General features: G+C 45.0%; 1 protein-coding gene across 2 annotated transcripts in view; it reads left to right on the forward strand.

The window, feature by feature from the left end:
* Nucleotides 1-2,531: 2,531 nt before the first annotated feature.
* The window catches only part of LOC115635055 (thyrotropin-releasing hormone receptor-like), a 29,793-nt gene continuing 15,130 nt past the window's right edge, over nt 2,532-17,194 (forward strand). Inside the window, exons 1-2 of one of the 2 annotated variants that reach the window (XM_030533279.1) lie at nt 2,532-2,613; nt 4,266-5,155. In XM_030533279.1, the coding sequence (XP_030389139.1) occupies nt 4,349-5,155 (807 nt within the window). In that variant the 5' untranslated portion in view covers nt 2,532-2,613; nt 4,266-4,348. Of the gene's footprint in view, nt 2,614-3,265; nt 3,368-4,265; nt 5,156-17,194 lie in introns of those variants that run through there. The other variant, XM_030533278.1, reaches the window with a different exon arrangement.

Here is a 17,194-nt window from a genome sequence, read left to right on the forward strand (position 1 = left end):
ACCCTCTGCTATTGTTAAGATAGAGCAGTGTATTGATGAACAGCAGCAACCAGATTGGCATTACAGTCACTCTGTTTAGAATAGTGACATGTGTCAACCCTTGAACACCATGAACTAAATGAGCACACACAAACATGCACCCACTCCAAGGAACCCCACTTAGCAGACCAGAGAAAATTCAATTCATGGATTTCACTTGTAAGCAGCTTATGGAGAAAAATCATAAGGCAACACTAAGACCTTGTCTACATTGGGAATTAGTCTGATTTCAGCCATCAGCAGCTAGCCACTGATTCCTACCCCCTCATTTCGAGCAGGGATAAGTTCCACTGGGCAAATTGCAGCTTTCCTTGTTTACATTAGGGGTTTGCACCTGTGCTGGCTTTCTAGTGGCTGGCTACTAATGGCTGAAATTGAGACATATTCCCATTGTAGATAAGGTCTAATTGATGGACTGCACTTCAGGTTAGTGCCGTGCCAAATACGGGGTTGAATTCAGCAGACTGCCCTCTCCAACAGTCTCAAGCACTCAGTGGAAAAGGATTATGTAATGAATGGTGATCAAGAAGTTCACTGGAAACCTTAGCCTGCATAAGGTAAGGGATAGGGTAGAGGTCATGATGGAGAAAAGCAAGAAGTGAGTGGCCACATTCAGTGCCTGCAAATCTGTAGCTCTTATATTAAGAGGTTCTTTGGGTAGGAAGCTGAAAGTTATTATGTTGACAGAAAGTGAATGAGGAGTTTGGCGAGTCTGGCAGCATTGGATGAAAAATGAGACAGAAAATGCTGAATGGTAAGAGGTAGAATTAAATCATCCAACAATTATTAAGTAATAATTAAGTAATGACGTGCTATTAAGCAGTAAACTTTAAGTGCTGGCTCAGTGGTGAAGACATGGGTTCTTAACATCATAAATCCCAGATCTGGACAGTTACCAAATAGCATCCTGCTGTGGGAGCTGATGATGATGTCAGCTATTATTTCTGTAGAAAATAATGGCAGGTGATGAACACAATGAGAAGTAATAGGAAGAGAATGTTTATTATGGCTGGAGCAGGGCCAAGAGAGAAGAAAGTGGAGCAACAGTGCTGCATTCAGGGAGGAACAATGCACTGCAGCCCTGCTAATGGTGCCAAGCAACAAGTAACCAGGAATGCTGTAAATCTATAATAAATATAATGCTATGTTCTTGATCATATATCAGAGGGCAGCAATAATGATGATAATAATTATTATGACTAACATTTCACTAACTTGAAAAGTATTTTACAAACATTGCAAAGCAATTTATAATATATATATATATATATAGTCTAACATGTATTTATATACATATATATGTGTGTGTTTATTATCTAAATATAAAACATAACAAAATGTGTTAAGAGAATGTTATTTCGGCTGTAAAGTCAAGAACTCAAAAGTTAGGAAGTACTAGAGGTGTGGTTGTCTGCACCCCTCAACCTTGTGTGTCTGTTCTGTGCACTGACTGAGGCGGGGGGGGGGTCTTGTGGAAAAATAGTATTTTATTATGTGCTTAAATAGTTAAAATGCATACACACAAAGAGGCAGGATTAAATTTGCAGGGGCAACCATAAATCTGGCATTCCCTAACTTTCAAACACTTGGCTTTGCAATTAAACAACATTCTTTCGATGTACCTTTTGTGTATAATTTCTTAGGGTTTTTTAAAGGGGAAAATCAAGATTTGTTATGTGCAGGTTTACAGGAGAAGGTGAGCCTGCCTTTTTCACTCCCATTACAGCTACGCTGGCAGCTTCCTGGTGTTCCCAATGCAGTACCTCCTGTTGCTGCTGCTTTGGCAGTGGTGTGAGCCCAGCCTTGGAATGGTCAGTGATTTGGGCAGGCTCCCAACATTTCCATCAGAAAGGCAAGTGGGAGAAGAGACATGGTGATTTTTCAGTATATTAATGTTAGAGTCAAACTGAATGTAATTTCATGAGACAAAAAAATAAAAATAAAAATCTGTAGCCTGAAAGGATTCCCCTTGCTGCATATCAAAGGCCTGCTGAAAATGAAGGTGAGATGAGAGTTCTGGTGGAAAAAAAAGTAGCAAGAATCGTAGGACTGGAAGGACCTCTAGAGATCATCTAGTCCAGTCCCCTGCACCCAAGGCAGGACTAAGTATTATCTAGACCATCTCTGACAGGTGTTTGTCTAACCTGCTCTTAAAAATCCCCAATGATGGAGATTCCACAGTCTCCCTACGCAGTTTATTCCCGTGCTTAACCACCCTGATAATTAAGAAGCTTTTCCTAATGTCCAAGCTAAACCTCCCTTGCTGCAATTTAAGCCCATTGCTTCCTGTCCTATCCTCCAAGGTTAAGGAGAACAATGTTTCTCGCTCCTCCTTATAACAACCTTTCATGGACTTGTATGTATATCCTTTATTATGGAAAGTGTTACATTACTTTATGCAGCCCTGACTGTACATTCTTAGGGTTTGTGTATCTCCTTCTTCTTCATACAGAGAAGAGCTGATAACAGATGTGACTCCCAGGAAAAGCTCAGAAGAATTATCATGAGGGTCAGAATCTGAAGCTTCAAGGGGCTGTTTCAGTCCCCGTATCTGTGGGTCTCAATCAAAACCAGGTGGGGACTGAAATATAGGTCAGAGTGGCGTTTGAAAAGGTGGACTGTGCAAATTGAATTGGCTCTAAGCGACACACAGGTGCAACCCGGATCCCCAAGGGGGAGGAAAAGTCCCCAGGAGCGTGAGTGAACCGCAGAGGTGGGCTCATCCCCACGCTGAAGCTAGGCTCGGGTTGCACAGACCCCCAGGAGTCAGGATTGGGTCGCTGGAAGATAAGCACTCATGCAAAGGGCTCCAAAGGCGGAAGGGGGGGATGCGGTGGGCTGCAGAAGAGGGGCGGAGAGTTGAACATGTAGAGGAGGCAGAGGGCGACAGGCCCCCGTGCTGGGGGCAGGTGGGGGAGAACTAGTCACTAGTAGGGTGACCAGATGTCCCGATTTTATAGGGACAGTCCTGATTTTTGGATCTCTCTCTTACATAGGCATCTATTATCCCGATTTTTCATATTTGCTGCCTGGTCACCCTAGTCACTAGCGCCCCGTTTCCCTGGGCTCGGGGCTTTCCCCTCCGGCTCCGCGGGGAGGAGAAGGGCGCGCTAGGACCCTGCCGGAGAGGGCAGCTGGGAATCCCCCACCCCCGGGGGGTAGGTAGAGGCTCTGGCTGCAAGCGGCTCAGCACAGAGCGGCAGCTCCAGCCGCGCGGCAGAGCTGGTGGGCACCGCAGAGCGAGGGGGGTCGGAGTCCGGCTACAGCAGCAGCGTCTCCGCCCCGGGACGGCGCTGGCCACCCTGCCCGGCCAGCGCGCTCCGAGCTGGTAAAGTTCGCCCGGCCCGGGCTCTCTCCGGCTTAGAACAAGAGGAGTTCAGGCAAAGGCGCGGCCGGGCGGTGTGAAGCGATGGGCAGGCGCGGAAAGTTTGGGCCAACGGGACACCTGTTTGTGCCCGGGTTTGCAGTCTCCTAGCCCAGAATCGCTGCTGGAGGGGTGTGCTGGGCTATGGGGGTGCTGGGGTGTGTGTGTGAGGCGGTGTTGGGGGGGTGCGTGTGTGTGCTGGAGTATGGGTGTGTGTTAAGGGGGTGCTGGGGGGCTGTATGTGTGTTGGGCTCTGTGAAGGGTTGCTGGTGTGTGTGTGTGTGTGTGAGAGAGAGAGGCGGTGTTGGGGGGGTGCCTGTGTGTGCTGAGGTATGGGTGTGTGTTAAGGGGGTGCTGGGGGGCTGTGTGTGTTGGGCTCTGTGAAGGGTTGCTTGTGTGTGTGTGAGAGAGGCGGTGTTGGGGGGTGCGTGTGTGTGCTGGGGTATGGATGTGTATTAAGGAGGTGCTGGGGGTGCTGTGTGTGTGTTGGGCTATGTGAAGGATTGCTGGGATGTGTGTGTGTGAGGCAGTGTTGAGGGGGCATGTAAGTATGCTGGGGTATGGGTGTGCATTAAGGGGGTGCTGTGTGTGTGTGTTGGGCTCTGTAATGGGTTGTTGGGGTGTGTATGTGAGGTGGTGTTGGGTGGGGTGCGTGTGTGTCCTAGGGCAGAGAGGACCAACCTTTAGATGTAAAACAAAACCCTGCCAAACTCTTGAGCAGTGCAATCAAAGGGCCCCTGGTGTTTTCGGGGAAGACTCTGGAGGTAACTGTGGGGAGAGTGATCTCCTGATGGGGAGTGCAAGGGAGAGACCAGGGCAGTTCCTTTGAACCAACTGACTTTCTCTGCGTTTCCTTGCTCAGGACCCCTGAAACGCAGCCGGGGAGCTGCTGAGAGCATCTGGGGAGCCTGTGGGACCAGCAAGAGATCTTCTAAGCAAGGCCCCATGGAGAATGAGACCTTGGCCTTTGGACCCCCTCTGGGCAACAGCAGCGTCAACCAGACGCTAGGGAAGATGCCCCAGCACCCCATGGAGCTGCAGGTGGTGACCATCCTGCTGGTGCTGCTGATCTGCGGGGTGGGCATCGCAGGGAACATCATGGTGGTACTGGTGGTGCTGCGCACCAAGCACATGGTGACCCCCACCAACTGCTACCTGGTGAGCCTGGCTGTGGCGGACCTGATCGTGCTGCTGGCGGCGGGGCTGCCCAACATATCAGAGGTGGTGGCCTCGTGGGTGTACGGCTATGCTGGCTGCCTGTGCATCACCTACCTGCAGTACCTGGGCATCAACATCTCAGCATGTTCCATCACCGCCTTCACAGTGGAGCGCTACATCGCCATCTGCCACTCCATCAAAGCGCAGCTGCTCTGCACCGTGGCCCGAGCCAAGCGCATCATCGCTTGCGTCTGGCTCTTCACCTCCCTCTACTGCATGATGTGGTTCTTCCTGGTGGATACTGCCCAGGCTACCTTCTCAGACGGGGCACAGGTCAGCTGTGGCTACAGGGTCTCTAGGAACCTATACCTGCCCATCTATTTCCTGGACTTCACTATCTTCTACGTCATCCCGCTGGGGCTGGCCACTGTCCTGTACGGCCTCATTGCCCGCATCCTCTTCATGAGCCCCCTGCCTGCCACCCCCCAGGACCCCGACAGGCTCAGCTCCATGCACCGGGGCAAGCCGCCCAACTCTAGCTCCATGAAGCTCTCCTGCCAGGGCAACAAGGGGGCTCTGAGCTCCAGGAAACAGGTACAGCCTGAAAGCCAGTCTGCTGCCCCCTCCTGCTGCACCTGAGAGGGGGTGGCATTGGGAGGATGGGGGGCATGAGACAGGTGAGGTGGGGCAGGGACTGGAGGTATGAGAAAAGCAGTGTTTCTGTGTTTCTAAAGAAATGTTCACTCTCTGTCTCTCACGCGTTATAAAGAAAGACTCTGGGAATTGGTCTGAGTGGCATTTTTTTCTTGGTGTTTATAGATGGTTGGCATGGTGACATCCTGGAATGGATATAGGTGAGTTAGTGCATTACCCCCGGTCCCCTGTTATGGTCAGGATGCATTAAAGGAACCCATCTGATGGCTGCTTAGAAAGTCATCATCTCTCTGAACAGACAAGTCTGTGGAGTTGCCTTACTCTGAGTTGGCAGCAAAGGCCTTCTCTGTGGGACAAAATATCTTAGAAGTATCAGAGGGGTAGCATGTTTGTTGCTTTTTACAGATGCAGATTGAGTCCTGTGGCACCTTAAAGACTAACAGATGTATTGGAGCATAAGCTTTCGTGGGTGAATACCCACTTGTGTCTGACGAAGTGGGTATTCACCCACGAAAGCTTATGCTCCAATACACTTGTTAGTCTTTAAGGTGCCACAGGACTCTTTGTTGCTCTCTTTAGAAGTGCGACTCTGATCCCTGACTTGACAGGGGCCCTGGAACGCCATTTATTCAATTACATCTGATTCTTAGGGATCTTAGGGATCTTTTTCTCCTGGAACACCCTCAAAATTGGCAGGCTTCTCAACAGAGCCTAAAGCTTCTTGGATTTAAAGGAGTGATTGACCCCCTCATAGCAGACAGTGAGGTTGTATGGGGGGAATGGGGCTGAGCAGAGGAATAGTGCTATTGCCTTCGTTGCTATTTCCGGGTTTTCTTTCCCTTCTCTGTGTAATGAAATCGTCAGGGGTAAGAGGAAAAAAGGCATGAAAGCTGATAAAAGGCTAAGTTCTTTTAAAAGCCCCCTGACTACACAGGAGCATTGGTTTCCCACAGTCCCTGTCTCAGCGGAGAAGCGATTGCCTGGTGCTACAAGCACCATAAAAAAGGGAAGCATTCCTCAGAAATGGAGCAGTCCTGGTTAGAGGCGGTTATTGTTGCAGACTAGCTACTAATTCACTCCATGATTAGAAAGGTGTTCTATTGCTGTAATGTGACCTGAGCTTCGTTCCCAAACTGGAATCATGATTAATTAATGCTTCCAGTTTAAAATCGCCAAGGAAGAGGCGATCTGATGGGACACACCTCAGACAGGAGCTCCATTACCCAGACTCCCATCCCTTCCCTCTGAACTGCTTTCTGAGCCAATAGCATATGAATTAATTCTGGGGAGCAAACTCTCCTTGGGTAAAAAGAAGAGCTGTCCTCCAGCAGGGGGAGACATTTCTCTTTTCTTTGCTGGTTAGTCCCTGTTTGTCTGGCTGGTTCCTGTTAGCATTCACCATTCTGTCTGGATGTGCTTTCATTCTCTGTCTAACCCACACTTTTTAGCTGGACAATAACTATCTAAAAGCTTATTATCCTTCTTCCTTTAGCGGACAGTCACAGTATCCGGATGTGGGACCTCTCCTTTTATACTTGCACTTTTACTTTATTGTGTATTAGTCAACTTTTCCAGGGTGCAGGGAGGCAGGACTGGATTGGAATAGGTGCCATTTCTAGAGCTGCTAAGCAAATCCAAGCAGGGAGTGAGTCACTACATCTCAGTGAGGAGACAATTTTGAAATACCAGGTGCAACAGAATAGAGCTCTGTACCTGGATTTCTTAATGTGTGTGTGTGTGTGTGTGTGTGTGTGTGTGTGTGTGTGTGTGTGTGTGTGTGTGTGTGTGTGTGTGTTGTTTCTAGTCTCTCTCCTTTAACTTTTGATCTCTTCTCTTCCCATGGAAAGGTTTAGATCATGTACTGAATCCTTGTAAATTAACTGGGTGAAATGTTAGAGGTTGGCAACCTTTCAGAAGTGGTGTGCCGAGTCTTCATTTATTCACTCTAATTTAAGATTTCGCATGCCAGTCAAACATTCTTTCTATAAGTCTATAATATATAACTAAACTATTGCTGTATGTAAAGTAAATAAGATTTTAGAAATGTTTAAGAAGCTTCATTCAAAATTAAATTAAAATGCAGAGCCCCCCGGACTGATGGCCAGGACCTGGGCAGTATGAGTGCTACTGAAAATCAGCTTGTGTGCCATCTTTGGCACGCATGCCATAGGTTGCCTACCCCAGTGTTAGCATTTGAAATAAAGGAACTGGATTGGTTTAGACGTGTAAATAATAAGCAAATGAGGCTCTTCGGGATTATGCTTGATAATTTACAACAGAAATGGACAGGCAGAGGATTCAGATGTGGATTTGGAGACTGCAGTTTGCAAGGCCAGTTCTAGCCTGGTGTAAGTGGGTGCAACTCCCTTGACTTTAAGGGCTTAAACCAGGGCTGACTTTGGCCCTTGGAGTCTACAAATGGTAAGGGTCATATACTCTTGAGGCATGGATGCGCTGATACCGATAAGTGCTGTGTAAAGGCTGATTGGGAAATGGGACTCTCTTTTGGGGTCCCCTTTTTTCCATGGTGTCCCCTTTCTTTTTCAACCAGTTTTAGTGCTGTGTGTGTGGCAAAGGAAGGTATACGACTTGGCATGCTGCAGGCAGCCTATTGTATCTTCAGAGCCCTGCTCTGACATTAACTAGTCCTCCCAGCACCCTTGTCAGTAAGAGGAATATGATCAACATTTCATGCCAGCTCAGTGATTAAGGGTTTTTAGAACTGTGCATGGGCTTTTACACACCCAGGCTAAAACCCTTTTTGACTTCACTGAGCCAAGATTTCACCCCTACTTTCCTGATTAAAATCACAGAAACTCCCCCCTCACTCATAGCCTGTTCTAATGGGCACTTAGACATCTAACCATCATCCGCACACACTTACCATAATCACACACTCAGAATACATCCACAAATACACACACCTCATTTTAAAAATCCCAGGCTAAGTGACTTACCTAAAGCCAGTCAATGGTAGATGTAGGATTGTAACACAGGAGTTCCTGGCTCTCAGCCCCATGCTTTTTCCTCTAGACTATGCTGCCTTTGATAGTTTAGGATATGGCTCTTGGTTTGTAAGGCATCCAACCACATCAGAACTGTATTCTGGTGGTTGGAGAGTCCAGAAAATGTTCTTCAAAGAACAATTGCTAAACAAGTTGCCCCTTTATGAGGTGCCTCCCCCGCCTGATGTCCATCATTGCTTGAGGTAGGCTGCTCTTCAGCACAATTGCCTTGTCTTTTGTGGAGCTGTGCACAGCACTGTATAACACTTTTCAACTCTCTTCAGCAACAATTGTTGACTCTGTAGGCCCGGTGGAGACCTTTTGATTCTGCTCCTGCAGATGAGCAGATGCAGGATACTTATCATAGGATCACACTGTCTCCTTTCGGTCACACCAGAATGTATTGTTTGTAAAGAGACACAACCCATAACATTCTGGGACTTCTCAACATGCAAGGGCTCTCTGTTTGCCTCAGGTTTCCTATGGCCTTTCTGATCTGCTGCTGCATGAGGGTCCTTAGATGAGGCTGAGATATGAACAATAATATAATCATAGAATATCAGGGTTGGAAGGTCATCCAATCCAATCCAACCCCCTGCTCAAAGCAGGACCAATCCCCAACTATTTTTTTTGCCCTAGATCCCTAAATGGATCCCTCAAGGACTGAACTCACAACCCTGGGTTTAGCAGGCCAATGCTCAAACCACTGAGCTATCCCTCCCCCCATTATTATTAACAAGTAATATTAATTATTAATAATAATATATTTCCACCAGTAGTTCTTAAAGCATTTTAAAAAGGTGGATCAGTATCATTATCCCCGACACAAATGAGGAAACAGAGGCACAGAGAGATGAAGAGTAGGGCCCAAGGTCACATGGCAAGTCAGTGGCAGAAGCAGGAAAAGAACATGCATCTCCTGGTTCCTAGCCCTGTCTAGATTGCACTGCCTCCACATCTGAATTATGAAGCTGGATGAACTATCAAGTGAGCCAAATTGGTGGGACCCCAGAAAGATTATGGTGGGAAATAAATTTTGGAAATATTGGTCTCTCTGTCACCAGAGAGAGATGGGCTCCTGGGAGACAGCAAGCAGGAAGGTACCTTCCAAATGCAGCTCGGGCTTCACTGCCCTGTGACTGACAGCCAGAACGTTGTGTTCAGGTTTACTACATGGTGCAAAGATCACTTTAAAGGTCTTTCCTCATTCTTTGCTTCCCTAGAAGAAACCACTGTCAGCAGAGCCGGGGTAAGCATTGGAGGCAATAGGATAACTGCAGCTATAGGGGAAACCCAACAAAATGCAGTTGGGAAGGACCAAGTGGGAGAATACATGAGATCTGCAGCCATATTAGGGGGACATCAGCAAGAAGATGATAAGATGTGGGAAGGAGATAATAAGATGAGCAGTGTGTGCCTGAGAGGGACACACACTATAAGTGTGTGCATCTCTCTGCAGTTCATTAGCTGCTGCAGCTGAACATGTCTCTCTTCCTTTGCTGACTCTAGTTCCATTTTCAGAAAATTACAGCTGTGAAAGAATTTGAAAACCTACTGTTTTTCTTCTAACTTTTCTGTCATTGTCTTGTTAAATTTGACAGGGGCCATTGTCATATGTTAAAATCAAGGCTGGAGAGAACTGTAGGGTCTCGCTTCTCCTCCCACTTCTTATGCTGTAAATTGAGAGCAGCTCCACAGAAGTCAAGCAGAATGAGTAGTTCTCAAATGGAATATCCAAGTTATTTATGCCAATCCCAAACTTTGTCTTAAATGTAGTCATGCTTCTTGCTCCACTACTTTCCCCTCACTAGATTCTTCCATTATGCAATGAGTATCTGTAGTAGAAAACCTTCCCAAAAATATTTAGCTGAGAGCCATCCAGTTTTTAACAGCAAATTGCTTAGAGCTTAATACATTTATTACAGTTCACAGAGAGTGTTGGAGAGAAGACAGAGACAGATGAGTTTATCAGCCAGAGTCAGTGAGCTAAATATTGTTTTGTGGTATTATCCTCCAGCTTTTCTTTGCCTTTTCTTTTTGGATGCATGCGAGAGTCTCCAGTGGGTGTGAATCATTTACCTGGCAGAGAGTAAATCTATGTAATGCACACATACTATTGGGAGCCTCTCTCAATGAGGACGACAGGATTATTAGCATGTTGACTGCATCCAGCATAATATTTGGAACCATTACAATGGGCTTTGGAGGATTTCAGACAATGAGCTAACATGCATATTATTATTATTAACATTTATATTGCAGTAGCATCTAGAGGCCCTAATCACATAAAAAACCCTACTGCGCTAGGTGATGTACAAGCATCATAAATGACAGCCCGTTCCCTAAAGATCTTACCATTTGTTGTAAAGGTTACTGGCAAGTGGATGGGGAGAAGCTGTAGACATGATATGCCTTGTTTTTAGTAAGGCTTTTGATGCAGTCCCACAGGACATTTTCAGAAGCAAACTAGGAAAATGTGATGTAGGTTTGTCATAAATATAAAGGGAAGAGTAACAACCTTCCTGTGTACAGTACATTAAAATCTCTCCTGGCCAGGGGCACCAAATCCTCTTACCTGTAAAAGGTTAAGAAGCTCAAGTACCTGGCTGGCACCTGACCCAAAGGACCAATAAGGGGACAAGATAATTTCAAATCGGCGGGGGGGGGGGGGAGAAGAGGGAGAGGCTTTTGTTCTGTCTGCTCCATGGGGCTTTGGCCGGAGCGAGTTCAAAGAAGCAACCAATCCAACTCCTATAGAATTAGTAAGTATTTGGCAAGGAAATGCGTTAGATTTAGTTTTGTTTTGGCTTGTGAATTTTCTCTGTGCTGAGAGGGAGGGTATTCCTGGTTTTCCTTTTGTAACTTTAAAGTTTTGCCTGTGAGATTATCTTCCATTCTAATCTCACAGAGGTACTCCTTCCACCTTTTTTCTTTAATTAAAATTCTTCTTTTAAGAACCTGATTGATTTTTTCATTGTTTTAAGATCCAAGGGTTTGGGTCTGTGTTCACCTGTACCAATTGGGGGATTATTCTCAAGCCTGCCCAGGAAAAGGAGTGTTGGGGCTTGAGGGGATATTTGGGGAGGGTAGGGCTCCAAATGGCCCTCCCTAAATGTTTGTTTAAATCACTTGGTGGTGGCAGCATTACCTAATCCACGGTACAAGGAAGGATTTGTGCCTTGGGGAGTTTTTAACCTAAGATGGTAGAAATAAGCTTAGGGGTCTTTCATGCGGGTCCCCACGTCTGTACTCTAGAGTTCAGAGTGGGGAGGGAACCCTGACAGGGTTATATTCCGATAAGGCAGGTGTACAACTGGCTGAAAGACCATTCTCAAAAAGAAGTTATTAATGGTTCACAGTCCAACTGGGAGGACATATCAAGTGGGGTCACACAAGGGTCTGTCCTAGATGTGATACTATTCAATATTTTTATTAATGAGTTGGGTAATGGAGTGGAGAGTATGCTTTTAAAATTTGTGATGAGACCAAGCTGGGAGGAGTTGCAAGCATTTTGGAAGACAGGATTAGCGTTCAAAACAACCTTGACAAGTTAGAGAATTGTCTGAAATCAACAAGATGAAATTCAAAAAAGACAAATGCAAAGTACGACACTTAGGAAGGAAAAAAAAATTAATCTCAGCTATAAAATGAGGAACAAGTGGCTAGCTGGTAGTACTGCTGAAAAGGATATGTGAGTTATAGTGGTTCACAAATTGAATATGAGTCCACAGTGTGATGCAATGCAAAAAAGGCTAATGTAATTCTGGGGTGTACTAACAGGAATGTCGTATATAAGACACAGGAGATAATTGTTCTGCTCTGCTCAGTACTGGTGAGGCCTCTGCTGGAGTGTGATGTCCAATTCTGGGTGCCACACTTTAGGAAAGATGGGGCATACTGGATATAGTTCAAGGAGAGCAACAAAAATGATAAAAGGTTTAGAAAACCTGATCTCTGAGGAAACATTAAAAAAGCTGGGCATGTTTAGTCTTGAGAAAAGAAGACCGAGTGGGGACATCATAAGAGTCTTCAAATTTGTTAATGGCTGTTATAAAGAGGACTGTGATCAATTCTTCTCCATGTCCACTGAAGGTAGGACAGAAGTAATGGGCGTAATCTACAGCAAGGGAGATTTAGGTTAAATATTAGGAAAAACTTCCTATCTAGGTTGTGGAATCTCTATCATTGGAAGTTTTTAAGAATAGATTGGACAAACACCTGCCAGGGGTGGTCTAAGTTTCCTTGGTCCTGCCTGAGTACAGGGGGGTTGAACTCTTAAAGTCCCTTCCAGCCCTATATTTCTGTGATGCTATAAATAACACCTAAAATACCTTAGAGGAAAAATACTGACTGGGAAGACATGCCAGAAACCCCCATTTCAAGCTTCTGTATGTGAACTGTGTTCAATATACCTGAACCCCAAATACTTATGTGCTCTATATCACATTGACTAGGAGTTCCTGCCATCACACCAGCCTAGGTTGTGATCTTATAATTAAGTAGAGTTAGTACAAGGATTAGAGATTTCCATGGCTGACTCCAGTCCCTTGAAGAAGTGAGGTTTGTAAGTAAACAGTAAAGCTAATGATCTACCCGTACCCCAGTGGCAAAGCCTTCCTTATGGAAGAGACTACTGAGAAGCCCTGTAAGTGTGAAAAACATTCATGGGGAGGCAGTGGAAATGCCTTTCTGTATCTGAAAGTTTGGTACAGGCAAGAATGTATAACACAGCTGGCTCTGATTGTTCTGCTAATCTCTGTCTTGCATTGCATAAGGGCACATCTCAGGAGTGAGAAAGGATGCAGGTTTTCTGATAATTTATTTCCAGATGCTCGTTTGTGTGAAGGATACAATCAACCTCAGAATGTTTTCTGTGCCATTTTCTCACAGATGGTTCTGTTTATCATGGAAAAAGAGAGAGGACAAATATATGCAGGAGCCTGCGTCTGGAAACATTTTCTTATGCCATGGCTTGCAGAACATTGTATTTCACATGGATTCTTGATGCACTTTGTTAGATGCGTCCTGCTGAGTCCAGACAAACAGCATTTGAAAGGTATCTGTTTAAAGAGCCACTGATGGAGAGGAAGCAGGCTAGCTACACTATTAGCTCAGTTATCAAACAACTGTCTGACAAGACTTCTAGTTAGGCACTACAGACTCATTAGTGCCTGCTTCAGAAATGTATTAGTAACCACAGTCTTAAAGGTGAGACATAAAGCCAAAGCTTGTGGTCCTTAAAGATCCCCTTTCATCAGAATAAGGGTGCTAATCTGACTGTCATGGCTGAGTTTCCACTCTCTGCATTGCCCAGGCAATTTCAGCTGGATCCAGAATTCTTCTTCACTTCCTGATCCAAACATTTGTATTGTTGTGCACCGTTTAACAGTTGCTGTGTTCCACCCCAAAGGTGGCTGCACTTCAATAGTATGGTAAGCGAGCCCAATTTCTCTGAAAAAACCTTCACCGATTTTTAGGACTAAACTCAAATGGAATCATTAAGGTTTTGAGGTGATACTTTTGTTTTTTCTACTTCCCAGATAGAGTCAGAATTATCAAAGGCAAGGCTATTCTCACAGTAGTTTCATGTGTGGACAGAAGTGCCCTCAAATCTCGTGCAAAATCTTGTTCACCCAAGATTGCCAACCCGGGTCTGCAGACCCACATGGTACAGAGAGTACGGAGAAGTGCACACATTTCTGGAGACTTATCTGCACCAAACCTGAACTCAACAACGTTTGAGGTCCAGAAAAAGAGTCTCTAGCATAGATACTCATCACCATTTCGAGTTCAGTCAGTAGGATAAGAAATTATGCCTCTGGGCTTAATTGATATGCAACTTCCCACTTCATAGGACTATACACAGGAAAGGCCCTACTGGATCAGACAGTGGTCCACCTAGTCCAGTATCATGACTTCAACAGTTGTTGGCACCCACGCTTAAGAAGAAAGTGCAAGAAGCCATAGCGTAGACAGTCATGGAATAACTTCCTCCCAGGGGAAGTTTCTTCTTAACCTCCACTAGTTAGTTTTTCTTATGCCCTGAAGCATATGTGTTTATATCCCTAATTCACTTAGGTCCTGATCCTGCACCACTGAAATGAATGGGAGTTTCATCATTAGCTTCAGTGGGAAGAGGATCAGGTCCCTATAGCAGAAACAAAGTAATCAGTCTCCTGTCTGGAAGGCAATAATCTTTGGGGGGTACCAGGGAACAGGCTGCCATGTAATCTGAATGTAAGTGCTGCTTAGTATGTGTTTCACATTGTGGTATTGAGACAGGTGATATGAGGTGAAATTAAATGGGCAGTCAGCTTTTCTTTGAATCGCAGCATATGTTTTGAAGTACCAGTTTTTCTTCTATAATAATAAAGGGATCAAAATTCCACTGCCTTTTTCCTACCTATTTTTATACTCCTTATCCAAAGATCTCAAAGTGCTCTACACCTACTTGAAATAAGTGTCTCAAACCTACGTGATGTATGAAAGGATCATCACACTCATTTTATATATGGCTAGTTTGAATCACAGAGAAGCTTAAATGGCCTGCCCAGTTTTGCATACCGAGTGAAAGAAAGAGCCAGGAATAGAACTCAGGAGTTCAACTCCCTGTCCTTTACTTACTAGAGCAGGAGTAAGCATTCTATGGCACAGGTGCCAAAGGTGGCACGCAAGCTGATTTTCAGTGGCACTCACACTGCCTGGGTCCTGGCCACTGGTCCAGGGGGCTCTGCATTTTAATTTAATTTTAAATGAAGCTTCTTAAACATTTGAAAACCTTATTTACTTTACATACAATATAGTTGAGTTATATATTCTAGACTTAGAGAAAGAGACCTTCTAAAAACATTAAAATGTATTACCGGCATGCAAAACCTTAAATTAGAGTGAATGAAAGAAGACTCGACACAGCACTTCTGAAAGGTTGCCGACCCCTGCACTAGAGTCATTGTGAAGCTATTTAACTTTGTGCTGTTATCCTTAGCAGTAAATTATCTACACACCAAAATCATGCCAGATAAATCACAGCTATTTTGATGCAGCTGCTGAAGGAATAAACAGAAAGAGTGCTCTGAGTATCATAAATCTGGACTTTAGTAGTGCATCTAACAATGCCGTCTGAAAACTAACGGGATAAATTTGATCTAGATGCAAATTCTGTGAACTGGATTGAAGAACAGCTAATAGATAATTCATAAACGGTGGTGATTCATGACGCTCCATCTATTTGTGAGGAGATGAAGGTATCTAGTTCATTGTTGGGGCCAGCTTTCTTTACTGCTTGCTAAGGAATCTGGAGGAGTAAGGAGCACCTGAATTACTTTTGGAGATGATATTGAGCAAAAAGATGCTGCAAACACCTAGCAGAGCTCCGGTAGTATGGTGAAGGACAGCAGTATAAAACCCTGAGAGATAGCAGAGAGAAGACACAGGCAGAGCTCAAATTGGGGAAATGGATAGATAATTAATAACAAGGCTTCCATTTGGAAAAATGCAAAATATTAATCGGGAGAACCCTAATACAGAGGTAGTGGATGGAAGAGAGGAGCTTAAAGAAGAGCCAGGTGTAGCACTGGGTGATAGCTGGTTCCCTGCAATGGGATCTGGTTGCTAAGCCAGTGCATATAGTGTTGTCTAAGCAGAGGCATCAAACTATGTGACAGAGGGGTAACAGCAGTGCTGCCAATGCTTGCAATTTTATTGCAAGTCTCATGATATTTGATGTTTTTCATAAGGCCTCAGCTGTTACAATCAGGTGATTATGTGAGAATCTTAGTTTACGCTTCTAAAAAAGTAAGTTCTAGGTTGTGGAGAAAAGTCTGACAATGTGAAACAACTGCATCTAAAGGCTCAGACACTCAAAAGGAAATAACCTCCCTTCCCTCCCCAAATATATTACTTTTAAAAATTTCAGGACTTTGAAACTAACCTTGATGGTTGGTTAGTTTCAGGGCCTGAGGTGATTTCTGAATGATTGGTATTGGCAATACTGTAATGGTCCCTCTTTGAGCAGATCTGGTGAGGCTGCATTTGCAGTTCAGTCTTGCTTCTAATTAAAATCAGAGACAAAATTCCCACTGATTTCAATGATCGGGATCAAGCCCTTGGAATCACTTGGAGAGTTTCGGGTATCTGATGTGGAAAAGACAGCAACCGGACAAGGTCCAGAGGAGGGCGACAAAGATAATGGAGGAACTGAAGGGAAGAACCTCCTGGGAGGAAAAGTGAGGCGAGGCACCTATGCAGAGCTTGGTGAAAAGTTGGCTGAGGCAATAGGGATATTTTCATGTCTCTTGCTCTTTACACAAAAAACATAATATGAAGGAACTACATGGAGAGAAGGATGATCCAGTGGTTAGGGCCCTAGACTACGACTTAGGAGACTGAGGAGCAAGTTCCTGCTCTGCCACAGGCTTTCTGTGTGAGCTGGGGCAAGTCACTTAGCTTCTCTATGCTTCATTTTCCCATCTGTACAATGGGGATAACAGCACTGCGCTGCATCGAAGGGGTGTTGTGAGGCTAAAATACATTAGATTGTGAGGTGATCAGATATTACAGTAGTGGGGGCTAGATAGGTGTCTAAGATAGGTAGAAATAACCACGGTTACAACATGCAAGTCTTAACACCATGCTGTTCTGGTGGCTTCTCAAAGCAGACATTGGTGAGGGCCACAAGCAGGCCCTCAAACCACTTAAAGGGATACTAGCCTATTCCGATGTGCTATGAGGAGCTTATATTATTGTGGAGGTTTCTCTTAATTTCTCTCCAGCCTCCAAATCTGACTTGTAATTGTGCACTTCCTTAAAAGAAATTATGTGCCTTCTCCTGGCCTTACAGGTGCGGCCTCCCTCATGCTTAACTCATAACAGGCTGCTAACGAAGGAGTTCATGTTAGACTGAGTCTGAAGATAATTGTTCTTAAAGGGGGGAAGGAACTGCTGGGGGGAGGAAGAGGTGGGGAACAAGGGAATA

Source organism: Gopherus evgoodei, chromosome 14 (genome assembly GCF_007399415.2).
Source record: "Gopherus evgoodei ecotype Sinaloan lineage chromosome 14, rGopEvg1_v1.p, whole genome shotgun sequence".
In the NCBI taxonomy this organism is placed as follows: Eukaryota; Metazoa; Chordata; order Testudines; family Testudinidae; genus Gopherus; species Gopherus evgoodei.